The 13,869-nt window shown below is 54.0% G+C and overlaps 1 protein-coding gene across 1 annotated transcript in view; it reads right to left on the bottom strand.

The window, feature by feature from the left end:
* Positions 1-13,869, bottom strand: part of SLC7A11 (solute carrier family 7 member 11) — a 1,087,616-nt gene that overhangs the window by 844,467 nt on the left and 229,280 nt on the right. The window contains exon 3 of the mRNA XM_069631050.1: positions 9,297-9,412. Coding sequence (XP_069487151.1) covers positions 9,297-9,412 — 116 coding nt within the window. The remainder of the gene's footprint in view (positions 1-9,296; positions 9,413-13,869) is intronic.

The raw sequence follows: 13,869 nt of genomic DNA, 5'->3' as shown, positions 1-13,869 counted from the left end.
AGCGGGGGGTGGGTGGGAGGGATAGAGACACATGGGGCATGAGCGGGGGTGGGGGGAGGGAGAGAGACACACGGGGCATGAGCGGGTGTGGGTGGGAGTCATGGAGACACACGGGGCATGAGCGGGGGGTGGGTGGGAGCGCTAGAGACACACGGGGCATGAGTAGGGGGTGAGGGGAGAGACACACGGGGCATGAGCGGGGGGTGGGTGGGAGGGATAGAGACACATGGGGCATGAGCGGGGGATGGGAGGGGAGAGACAAACGGGGCATGAGCGGGGGGTGGGTGGGAGGGCTAGGGGCATTAGTGGGGGGTTGGTGGGAGGGCTAGAGACACACGGGGCATGAGTAGGTGGTGAGGGGAGAGACACACGGGGCATGAGCAGGGGGTGGGGGAGGGAGAGACACACACGGGGCATGAGCGGGGGGTGGGTGGGAGGTCTAGAGACACACGGGGAATGAGCGGGGGGTGGGTGGGAGGGCCAGGTGTATGAGCGGGGGGTGGGTGGGAGGGCTAGAGACACACGGGGCGTGAGTAGGTGGTGAGGGGAGAGACACACGGGGCATGAGCAGGGGGTGGGGGGAGGGAGAGACACACACGGGGCATGAGCGGGGGGTGGGCGGGAGGGATAGAGACACACGGGGCATGAGGGGGGTTGGGGGGAGAGACACACGGGGCATGAGCGGGGAGTGGGTGGGAGGGATAGAGACAAATGGGGCATGAGCGGGGGGTGGGTGGGAGGGATAGAGACACACGGGGCATGAGCGGGGGTGGTGGGAAGGGAGAGAGACACACGTGGCATGAGAGGGGGGTGGGTGGCAGGGATAGAGACACACGGGGCATGAGCGGGGAGTGGGTGGGAGGGATAGAGACACACGGTGCATCAGCGGGGGTGGGTGGGAGTGATAGAGACACACGGGGCATGAGCGGGGGTGGGTGGGAGGGATAGAGACACACGGGGCATGAGCAGGGGGTAGGTGGGAGGGGAGAGACACACGGGGCATGAGCAGGGGGTGGGTGGGAGGGTGAGAGACAAACGGGGCATGAGCGGGGGGTGGGTGAGAGGGCTAGGGGCATGAGCGGGGGGTGGGTGGGAGGGCTAGAGACACACGGGGCATGAGTAGGGGGTGAGGGGAGAGACACACGGGGCATGAGCGGGGGGTGGGTGGGAGGGATAGAGACACATGGGGCATGAGCGGGGGATGGGAGGGGAGAGACAAACGGGGCATGAGCGGGGGGTGGGTGGGAGGGCTAGGGGCATTAGTGGGGGGTTGGTGGGAGGGCTAGAGACACACGGGGCATGAGTAGGTGGTGAGGGGAGAGACACACGGGGCATGAGCAGGGGGTGGGGGAGGGAGAGACACACACGGGGCATGAGCGGGGGGTGGGTGGGAGGTCTAGAGACACACGGGGAATGAGCGGGGGGTGGGTGGGAGGGCCAGGTGTATGAGCGGGCGGTGGATGGGAGGGCTAGAGACACACGGGGCGTAAGTAGGTGGTGAGGGGAGAGACACACGGGGCATGAGCAGGGGGTGGGGGGAGGGAGAGACACACACGGGGCATGAGCGGGGGGGTGGGCGGGAGGGATAGAGACACACGGGGCATGAGGGGGGTTGGGGGGAGAGACACACGGGGCATGAGCGGGGAGTGGGTGGGAGGGATAGAGACACACGGGCTATGAGCGGGGGGTGGGTGGGGGGATAGAGACAAATGGGGCATGAGCAGGGGGTGGGTGGGAGGGCTAGGGGCATGAGCGGGGGGTGGGTGGGAAGGCTAGTGACACACGGGGCATGAGTAGGGGATGAGGGGAGAGACACACGGGGTGTGAGCGGGGGGTGAGCGGGAGGGAGAGACACACGGGGCATGAGCGGGAGTGGGGGGAGGGAGAGACACACACGGGGCATTAGCGGGGGGGTGGGCGGGAGGGATAGAGGCACATGGGGCGTGAGCGGGGGTGGAGGGGAGGGAGAGAGACACATGGGGCATGAGCGGGGGGTGGGTGGGAGGGATAGAAACACATGGGGCATGAGCGGGGGGTGGGTGGGAGGGCTAGAGACACACGGGGCATGAGTAGGGGGTGAGGGGAGAGACACAGGGCATGAGTGGGGGTGGGGGGGTGGGAGAGACACATACGGGGCATGAGCGGGGCTGGGGGGGAGGGAGAGACACACGGGGCATGAGGAGGGGGTGGGTAGGAGGGATAGAGACAAATGGGGCATGAGTGGGGGGTGGGTGGGACCGCTAGGGGCATGAGCGGGGGGTGGGTGGGAGGGCTAGTGACACACGGGGCATGAGCGGGGGAGGGGGGAGGGAGAGACACACACGGGGCATGAGCGGGGTTGGGGTGGAGGGAGACACACACGGGGCATGAGCGGGGGGTGGGGTGGAGGGAGACACACACATGGGGCATGAGCGGGGGGTGGGCGGGAGGGATAGAGACACACGGGGCATGAGCGGGGGTGGGGTAGGGAGAGAGACACACGGGGCATGAGCGGGGGTGGGTGGGAGGGATGTTGACACACGGGGCATGAGCGGGGGGTGGGTTGGAGGGATAGAGACAAATGGGGCATGAGCGGGGGGTGGGTGGGAGGGCTAGGGGCATGAGCGGGGGGTGGGTGCGAGGGCTAGTGACACAAGGGTCGTGAGTAGGGGGTGAGGGGAGAGACACGGGGCATGAGCAGGGGTGGGGGGAGGGAGAGACACACACGGGGCATGAGCGGGGGTGGGGTGGAGGGAGACACACACAGGGCATGAGCGGGGGGTGGGCGGGAGGGATAGAGACACATGGGGCATGAGCGGGGGTGGGGGGAGGGAGAGAGACACACGGGGCATGAGCGGGTGTGGGTGGGAGTCATGGAGACACACGGGGCATGAGCGGGGGGTGGGTGGGAGGGCTAGAGACACACGGGGCATGAGTAGGGGTTGAGGGGAGAGACACACAGGGCATGAGCGGGGGTGGGGGGGTGGGAGAGACACACACAGGGCATGATCGGGGGGGGGGCGGGAGGGATAGAGACACACAGGGCATGAGCGGGGGGTGGGCGGGAGGGATAGAGACACACGGGGCGTGAGCGGGGGTGGGGGGAGGGAGAGAGACACACGGGGCATAAGCGGAGGGTGGGTGGGAGGGATAGAGACACACGGGGCATGAGCGGGAGTGGGTGGGAGGGATAGAGACACACGGTGCATCAGCGGGGGGTGGGTTCGAGTGATAGAGACACACGGGGCATGAGCGGGGGGTGGGTGGGAGGGATAGAGACACACGGGGCATGAGCAGGGGGTGGGTGGGAGGGGAGAGACACACGGGGCATGAGCAGGTGGTGGGTGGGAGGGGAGAGACACACGGTGCATGAGCGGGGGGTGGGCGGGAGGGGAGAGACAAATGGGGCATGAGCGGGGGCTGGGTGAGAGGGCTAGGGGCATGAGCGGGGGATGGGTGGGAGGGCTAGAGACACATGGGGCATGAGTAGGGGGTGAGGGGAGAGACACACGGGGCATGAGCGGGGGTTGGGTGGGAGGGATAGAGACACACGGGGCATGAGCGGGGGGTGGGAGGGGAGAGACAAACAGGGCATGAGCGGGGGTGGGTGGGAGGGCTAGGGGCATTAGTGGGGGGTGGGTGGGAGGGCTAGAGACACACGGGGCATGAGTAGGTGGTGAAGGGAGAGACACACGGGGCAGGGGGTGGGGGAGGGAGAGACACACACGGGGCATGAGCGGTGGGTGGGTGGGCGGGTTCTAGAGACCCATGGGGCATGATCGGGGGGGTGGACGGGAGGGATAGACACACACGGGCATGAGCGGGGGGTGGGTGGGAGGGATACAGACGCACGGGGAATGAGCGGTGGGTGGGTGGGAGGGCCAGGGATATGAGCGGGGGGTGGGTGGGAGGGCTAGAGACACACGGGGCATGAGTAGGTGGTGAGGGGAGAGACACACGGGGCATGAGCAGGGGGTGGGGGGAGGGAGAGACACACACGGGGCATGAGCGGGGGGGTGGGCGGTAGGGATAGACACACACCGGGCATGAGCGGGGGTGGGGGGAGAGACACACGGGACATGAGCGGGGGGTGGGTGGGAGGGATAGACACACACGGGGCATGAGCGGGGGGTGGGTGGGAGGGATACAGACACACAGGGAATGAGCGGGGGGTGGGTGGGGGAGCCAGGGGTATGAGCGGGGGGTGGGTGGGAGGGCTAGAGACACACGGGGCGTGAGTAGGTGGTGAGGGGAGAGACACACGGGGCATGAGCCGGGGTGGAGGGGTGGGAGAGACACACACGGTGCATGAGCGGGGGTGGGGGGGTTAGAGAGACACACACGGGGCATGAGCGGGGCTGGGGGGGAGGGAGACACACACACAGGGCATGAGCGGGGGGTGGGCGGGAGGAATAGAGACACACAGGGCATGAGCGGGGGGTGGGCGGGAGGGATATAGACACACGGGGCGTGAGCGGGGGTGGGGGGGAGGGAGAGAGACACACGGGGCATGAGCGGAGGGTGGGTGGGAGGGATAGAGACACACGGGGCATGAGCGGGCGTGGATGGGAGGGATAGAGACACACGGTGCATCAGCGGGGGGTGGGTTCGAGTAATAGAGACACACGGGGCGTGAGCGGGGGGTGGGAGGGATAGAGACACACGGGGCATGAGCAGGGGGTGGGTGGGAGGGGAGAGACACACAGGGCATGAGCAGGGGCTGGGTGGGAGGGGATAGACACACGGGGCATGAGCGGGGGGTGGGCGGGAGGGGAGAGACAAATGGGGCATGAGCGGGGGCTGGGTGAGAGGGCTAGGGGCATGAGCGGGGGGTGGGTGGGAGGGCTAGAGACACATGGGGCATGAGTAGGGGGTGAGGGGAGAGACACACGGGGCATGAGCGGGGGGTGGGTGGGAGGGATAGAGACACACGGGGCATGAGCGGGGGGTGGGAGGGGAGAGACAATCAGGGCATGAGCAGGGGGTGGGTGGGAGGGCTAGGGGCATTAGTGGGGGGTGGCTGGGAGGGCTAGAGACACACGGGGGATGAGTAGGTGGTGAGGGGAGAGACACACAGGCATGAGCAGGGGGTGGGGGGAGGGAGAGACACACGGGGCATGAGCGGGGGTGGGTGGGCGGGTTCTAGAGACACATGGGGCATGATCTGGGAGGTGGACGGGAGGGATAGAGACACACGGGGCATGAGCGGGGGGTGGGTGGGAGGGATACAGACACACGGGGAATGAGCGGGGGTGGGTGGGAGGACCAGAGGTATGAGCGGGGGGTGGGTGGGAGGGCTAGAGACACACGGGGCATGAGTAGGTGGTGAGGGGAGAGACACACGAGGCATGAACAGGGGTGGGGGGAGGGAGAGACACACACGGGGCATGAGCGGGGGGGTGGGCGGTAGGGATAGAGACACACGGGGCATGAGCGGGGATGGGGGGAGAGACACACGGGGCATGAGTGGGGGGTGGGTGGGAGGGATAGACACACACGGGGCATGAGCGGGGGGTGGGTGGGAGAGATAGAGACAAATGGGGCATGAGCGGGGGGTGGGTGGGAGGGCTAGGGGCATGAGCGGGGGGTGGGTGGGAATGCTAGTGACACACGGGGCATGAGTAGGAGGTGAGGGGAGAGACACACGGGGCATGAGCGGGGGTCGGGGGGAGGGAGAGACACACAGGGGGCATGAGCGGGGGTGGGGTGGAGGGAGACACACACACGGGGCATGAGCGGGGGGTGGGTGGGAGGGCTAGAGACACACGGGGCATGAGTAGGGGGTGAGGGGAGAGACACACAGGGCATGAGCGCGGGTGGGGGATTGGTCGAGACACACGGGGCATGAGCGGGGCTGGGGGGGAGGGAGAGAAACACACGGGGCATGAGCGGGGGTGGAGGGAGGGAGAGACACACACAGGGCATGAGCGGGGGGTGGGCGGGAGGGATAGAGACACATGGGGCGTGAGCGGGGGTGGAGGGATAGAGACACACAGGGCATGAGCGGAGGGTGGGTGGGAGGTCTTAGAGACACACGGGGCATGAGTAGGGGTGAGGGGAGAGACACACAGGGCATGGGTGGGGGGTGGGAGAGACATACACGGGGCATGAGCGGGGCTGGGGGGAGGGAGAGACACACACGGGGCATGAGCGGGGGTGGAGGGAGGGGAGAGACAAACGGGGCATGAGCGGGGGGTGGGTGGGAGGGATAGAGACACACGGGGTATGAGCGGGGGTGGGTGGGAGGGGAGAGACACACAGGGCATGAGCGGGGGGTGGGTGGGAAGGGAGAGACACACAGGGCATGAGCAGGGGGTGGGTGGGAGGGGCGAGACACACAGGGCATGAGCGGGGGGAGGGTGAGAGGGCTAGGGGCATGAGCGGGGGGTGGATGGGAGGGCTAGAGACACACGGGGCATGAGTAGGGGGTGGTTGGGAGGGGAGAGACACACGGGGCATGAGCGGGGGGTGGGTGGGAGGGGAGAGACACACGGGGCATGAGCGGGGGGTGGGTGGGAGGGCTAGAGACACACGGGGCATGAGTAGGGGGTGAGGGAAGAGACACATGGGGCAGGGGGTGGGGGAGGGAGAGACACACACGGGGCATGAGCGGGGGTTGGGTGGGAGGGCTAGAGACACACGGGGCATGAGCGGGGTGGGGGAGACAGAAAGGACACACGGGGCTGAGCGGGGGTGGGGCAGACACGGGCATGAGTGGGGGTGGGAGGAACAAGAGACAGACACGCTCCTGCTGACCTGACAAAGCCTCTCATGCGGCAGAGAAATATGGCGGGCGTCTCTGAAGCCAGACGCACTGCACGCTTTCACCGCATCCAATGAGAGAGCACGTCAGATGTCTGCGGACATCATGCAAGCTGCTGGCCCAATCACTGTCCTGTCCGCGGAGCGAACAGGGAAGTCCATCCGCGGACCGAACACAGATATCACACATTTTTTTTGACCTACTTTTTGGTCATTTAAAAAAAAACTACTGGACGGATTTTCACCAAATTTGCAAAAGCACGCTTTCGGGACCAAGCCGCTGCTCCTGGTCTAAATTTGGTGAAAATCCGTCCAGCGGTTGGGCTATAGACGCGAGCAATAATTTTTTCCCATTCAGTCTATGGGAAAAAAAAAAGTTTTGGGACCCCCCCTATTACTTTGCCCCCCTTGGACGAATCCTCACCAAAAAATTCAGAGTGACCCAAATACTTTTTTTGCAAAGTTTGGTGAGGATTCGTCCAGGGAGAGCGAAGTTATAAGCCACCCAAAAAGTGCTCTTCCTATGGAAACAGCAACTTAACCATAACTACATGGCCACTACCGTGGCCATGTAATTAATATATATGTATATATATATCAACAAAGTGTCAGAGGCTGCTTTTGGGGCAAGGTGGGGTGGCTGGCGTCTGAGGGGACACGTGCATTTTAATTGATTAAAGGTCAGTGGTATCGGGTGATTATTTTCAGTTGATGACATGAACATTTCCTCTGAATTACCACAAATGACCCCTTATTAATGAAGGCGGGAGTGGGGTGGATGGATTCTGCAATAGGTTTATTTTAATAATGTGTTGAAATTGTGTATTTTATAGCACACATTTTAAGAAAACTGGATAAAGTCCCATACAATTTGCAATTGCTTCAGTAGAGTAACAGATGAAAACAAATCAAATAGACACCAGGTCACCGAGACTAAGCAGGAGCATTTTACAGCATAGTCATGATGCCCCTGCCATCATTGCAGCTGTAGAAGATTGTCATGATGTTGGACCCATAGAGTATTCCAGCATTCCCAAAGTAAATCACTTTAATGATGCCTGTGCCGACAGTATATTCCATCATTCCCATTGTAAAACACTCTCATGACAAGGATGCACACATTATACATCATTATTGCCACTGTACATCGTGCATTATGCTGCAGCTATGGCCACTATATATGTCACTGTTATAACAACTGTTTTAGTTCAACTACTGAGGGGAAAATAGGCACATGTGTTTCTCTTAAGTACAGTATAAAAAGGCTGTCTTTGGGACACTGGAAGGGGATGGGACAGTGTGCATATCTGATGCCTGCCTTCTCATCACCTTCACATATAAAGAATTAACAAAAAGAAGTGACCATTTTGTGCACTGAACCTTTTATTTACACTAGATGTATGAGCCACTACTATACACTACTCGTTACCACCATCAATAGGAGGCTGGAAATTGATAGAAAAAAATACAACACTTAAATTACAGCCAGTGGTAATTCTGGAATGTACCAGAAATACCATTACCTTTACAACTGAGCAGGTGTTATTGCTGAATGTGGGTTCAGTTTTCAAAATGCTCTGGCCTTCTTGGGAATAACTGGGAGTCATATTTAATAACAATACGCTCCAATACTGTAGTGAGGCCCTAACACATCTGGCATGAAGTAAGCCTTTTCTCTCAAACCAATGTATTCATGCAGCATATTTATTTTAGAAAACAATGGTAACTCCATTTTATTCCCGCAGGCATATGGGAATGAGATGTGCAGCGCAGTGGAGGCCCAGCAGCTCAGGTGTGGGTAGGTAGCCCATCCATCCCGCTTCTCAATTTGCATCCCGACACAATTGTAAATAAAGCAATACAAGTCTCAGAATGTAAAGCAAAAACCAGAACTGAATTAGCCAATTAATCAGACATGGAAACTTAACAACTCTCAACATACGTAGTAATATCTCATGGTAAATATTTAAGGGTCGAAGATTGTGCATGTTTACAGCACCTCATTCCCACTTTGTAATAAAGAGATCATTCCAACTTCATTACTCGCTTTATTTATAAACGAATACATTTCAATCCATGCACATCATTGTGAATGCTTTACCCCTCGGGAGTACACAATCTGAAAAAGAAAACATGCACACGCATTGCTAAACCAGCTCTGTATGGTGGTAATGAGCACATGCAGCGAGGCAGCCCAATACCAGCAGGCGTCCGGCACTGTAAGCTTGGATGCTGTGTAACGGCCAATCTGCCTATTGCATCCCTTTGAATGGCTCCTCCCCCAGCCTCATTCTCCAGCCGCATGCATGTATACCACCTTCATAGCAAGAATTAGGGAGAGTTAGTCTACAAGTGGACGTAAGCTGAAAAGAAGCAGCACATTAGTCCTTCAAATTGGGGAGCCCAAAAATGCCCGATTTTCCAGGGTTTTCGATACCCAATTTGTGTGGGTATATCCCAATAAGTCCATCCTGATTACTTGCAACAATTTCTGAAATCAAACAAATGAGATACAGAGACGAGTTCTTTTTGTGAATATGCAGTAGGATACTTACAGATGCCAACTGCTGTCACAAGCTTGACTGAAAGAGCTGGGATTTCGCAGTGCACAAAAAACGGTTCTAGAATGTACTGCCCAAACGCCAGAGATATCACTGCTGTACTGGCTGGTCTGCAGGAAACACAATGTTGAGAGTGCATAGTCAGACGAGTATTGAATAATAAAAACACGCGTTCACGTTCATTGAAATAGATGGATATTTGAGGGTACATTGGAGCAAAAGAGGTTGGCTTCATGTCTTGAAATATAGCTATAATATAACAGAAAAGCGGAAAATACGAGGAGAATCCATCCTTTAACATATACCACAAAGACCTCTTAAAATACACACATATGAAAAAACAAGGCTACTTTGCGAATAAAATGACCCTCAACACTAGTAACTCTACACAAATGCTTTTTATGCGCCAGAAGCTCTAAACATAAAAGTGAAAGCATCAATTTCGGAAAAGGAAACAAATATAGGTCAAATAGTTATTGATATTTAACAAATAGTATATTCTTTGTCTTCACGGAAAAATCCCCAAACATAAAATGGCATTTTATGAAGAAAAACGTTAAATTAGGTGACTGTAGTTGTGTTTTCAGCCTGCTTCATGTATCCCTGCCCTACTAGAGAAGATATGCTGGCACTTTTCATTTTGGAGATGGAAGAAGCGAGACATCCTGCGCATGTGGTAAAGCAGGGTGGCTGTGAGGGAGCAGCTAGCATGTGCAAGTTACCAGCGAGTAGGAAAGGAACCACTGAAGTTTAAAGAAGAGACCCGAAGATGGAGCTTTGGCTGGGCCTAATGCAAGTTTGCCGGGGAGAAGTAATTATACAAGTATTAGTTCTAGCAAGTGTTTCATACACCAATCTAGTGCTCCCTCTCTCTCGTTAACTCACTCCCTCGCTCCCCTCTCTCTAACTCTCTCCATCTCTCATACTTTCTCAGTCTTCTCTCTTTCTGTCCATTTTACTCTATGTTTCTATCTCTTTCAATGAGGGTGAGGGTCTCATTGGCAGGCAGGAAATTGCTAGAGCTGCCCCTGCTGTTACTGATCAAAGAAGGGTTTCAAAACCTAGAATTATTTATTTTCAATATCCAGAATACCTGCACATACATATATTCACTGAAAAACCTTCTTAAAGGGGTGTTATGTTTACAAGCAAAACTGAAAAACCTCAGAAATTTGCCAGTTATGGTAAGCTAAGCAACCATAACTCGCGCTACCACCACAGACTGCTAACACTAACACCCAGGACATCAAAGATGACATCACAAATGTCATTGATCAATTACTGAAGACATCACATATGAAATTCATTTTGATGAAAAGTCCCTACAAGGGGTTGTGTTTATAATGTTGGTAACAAGATGTCAGGGGGGATTGGGATACCTAAGGATTCAGCTTAAAACTCTGCCATTTCCCACCTTTTAGCATCATTTGGATTGGCTACATCCAATCCAGCCACTGCAATGCTCTCAGAATGGCTATTCCTTTCTTATTAAGTTATAGTCTGTCTTCCTCCACCTCATCTTCCCCAACCAAAACTGTCACCACACAGCCTGCGTCTGTGGGACACAAAATCCCACCAGTTACCTTGCAAGCAATAAAAGAGGCTGTTGAACCATATCTTTGGAAGACAACAGTCCTCTGTATGTACTGCAACAAACCCTTGTTGAAATACTGGATGCAGGTGAAGGCTCACCATGCAACAAAGGCAAAGTATGGTCCATTTCCACCCAGAGTGGGAAACAGTTGTTTTTTCTTACAATGTAAAAAAGAAAAGAACCATCTTTGATCTACAGTGTTCGAGTTACAGTGAGATAAAGAGTAACGTTGAATGGTATTTTGCAATAATATGCACCAATTATGAAGATAGACTACCCAAAGGAAGCTGTTTGTGATCGTAAAAAGTAGGTTCATTAAATTATGCAATACACATGCTGTTACAGAGGCGTCCCTCAAAGTTGCTAATTATTTAATGAAAAACAAAGGCACTTTGACAGATGGTGCAATTGTAAAGGGTGCTTAGTCTGTTGTAAAACATTTTTAAACTGCCCTGAATTTATATCTGCCATGTCAGGTATGCAGTTAGTTGCAGACACTATAACAAGCAGGGTATCCACACCATCTCTGCCAATCTGCCATTTTTTCAGACATGAACTTTCAAAACTTTGATGCTGTCCGACAGCATCTTACTGCTGTTGCTGTTTCAAACTGCACACCAGGTTGCTGAGCTTGTCATGCCAGCATTCAAATTGTCTCGATTGGTTTCCTACATTCTATGCTTCACAATTTTTGGGAGACGGCTACTAATAGAAATAATGGAATTAAGATGTTTTTGAAGTTATTAATATTGTGGTAAAAGCCTATGTTATTCTTTCTTTTTATATAAAGATAAAATAAACTGCCCAAATAAATCTTTGTACACATTCTCAAACTAATGGTCATCGCCACCCATGTAGATTTTGACTAGTTGCTCCCTTTCTATTGGCCATTAAATAAAAGTAGCTCTTGGTAACATAACGGTTGGGGACCCCACACATAGAACAATGCATTTACTTATTCCTACCACGTCATGATATTGGCAATCACACTAAACGTGGTACTATAATCCTTCTGCAATGCAGCACAGTTTTGATCCCTTTGCTCTTGAGGAATATTAAGTTGGCCCTCCACTGTACGTTAAGCTTGCTATCGATCTGAAGGAAATCATGAACACTTCTGTTGTGGCAGCAGACTTAAGAAGTTTGCACTGTGCTGCCACACCTCTTGCTATGGGTGCCTGTGACACAGCAGAGACAGGGGTTGCTGGTGTAGCGCTGCACATGATATTGCACGTCTCTACTTGAAGCTATTACAAGCACATTGAAATATAACTTTCTTAGTACACGCGGATTGTGACGTGACGTCTACTGTGAAATAAAAATATTCTTTATCATAGTTTATAAAGAAATTACAGTGCACTACAAAATAAAGCGTCATAAGTACCTATAACTATTTAACATCTGGTTGCAAAAATATACAGAATTGTTCCTGGCCATCACAGAGGAAAAGGTTGCAGCAAGGGCCCCCTTTGCATACACCACTACCCCAAGATGACAATAGAGTCAAACAGTCCCCAAACGGTTTAAACAAAGTCTATCATGATTTGACTGTAATTCAAAAATACTTTATTCAGATAAGATAATGCATACAAGTGTTACATTGTAATTGATGTCTTCAATGATGACATAGTTGGCATTGCTGCAAAGAGGAAACAAAACAATAAAGGAGGAAACAGTTATGTCACGCACTTGATGCTCTGGTTATGGCAATATTAATTAACTGAAAGCTGAGTATGACTTTGCAAGAGTTATGACATGATCAGATATTGGAACGACCTTGGGTATCATTTTCACTAAGAAGTGAATGTGTGTGTGTGCGTGTGTGTGTGAATGTGTGTGTATGTGTGTGTATGTGTGTGTGTGTGAATGTGTGTGTGTGTGTGTGAATGTGTGTGTGTGTGTGAATGTGTGAATGTGTGTGAATGTGTGAATGTGTGTGTGTGTGTGTGTGTGTGTGTGTGTTAGAATGCACTGGAGATGGATTCACGAGGTGAGAGTTTATAGAGGAATGAAGGAAACCAGTGACAGCACCGCATCCAATTCAGGTACGATTGAAAAGGGATTCACATACTGACTTCTGGCTATATTGAAGGTCACGTTTCCCACTGTCCGTTTCTCCCTACGCTAGTGAGGGTGCCCCCAAGATGAAATTTAGTATATTTTCTTGAACACTGTACTGGTCGTCAACATTTGTAATATTGGCCAGTATGCAGTGCCCCATTTGCCCAAATAGGAGGCACTTTGGCTAAGTAAGTCATTTCTGGTCTGATAATAAATCCCCCCATCATTAGTCCTAAAGAGACACTAACACCACCACTGCACTCTCTGGGCCTCATCACGAATTAGGCCGTAGCCCTTAAATGTGGCAGTAACGCTATTACTGCTGCATTTAAGGGCTGGCCCAATCAGGAGTTGAGCTATATCGTGGAGTTTTACCTCCAGCAAAAAGCTGGAGGTAAAAATGTGCACGTATCACCTGTTTTCGTCCCTTTTCGGTGCTATTACCGCCAGCAGTTATAACGCCTCCAACCCTATTGGGTCCTATGGGAAATGGGCAATACCTTCCAATCGTTACTCGTGGTCCGGCACTAATAGCGCTGGACCGAGTAGTGGTAACACTATTTGCGCTGGTGGTATTACTGCCGGAATACCACCAGTTTCCTGAGGAGGCCCTCTATATGGTGTGACATTAGAGAAAAACGTTCCTGCCCATGCACAAGTTTTTGACCCAGCTGGGGAAATGTTAATGAATGATGATATGTGACGTGTGCATCGTTGCTTCTATGGGATTCATAGCAATGGTATCAGTTGGGAAATGGTTTTAACGAGTGTCTAGAAAAAGAGAGCTGCACGAGTTCGAAATGGACTCTCTGACACTGTCAGGGAAAGAGACGGAGATGCCACATAACATAGCTATTATGATACAGGTTACATAGCAACCATTTTCAATACCTGCAGCATTAATAAAATACT

The sequence above is a fragment of the Ambystoma mexicanum genome, chromosome 6q, assembly GCF_040938575.1.
Source record: "Ambystoma mexicanum isolate Mex_15411 chromosome 6q, UKY_AmexF1_1, whole genome shotgun sequence".
Taxonomy (NCBI): domain Eukaryota; kingdom Metazoa; phylum Chordata; class Amphibia; order Caudata; family Ambystomatidae; genus Ambystoma; species Ambystoma mexicanum.
This window is presented reverse-complemented; position numbering and strand designations above follow the sequence as displayed.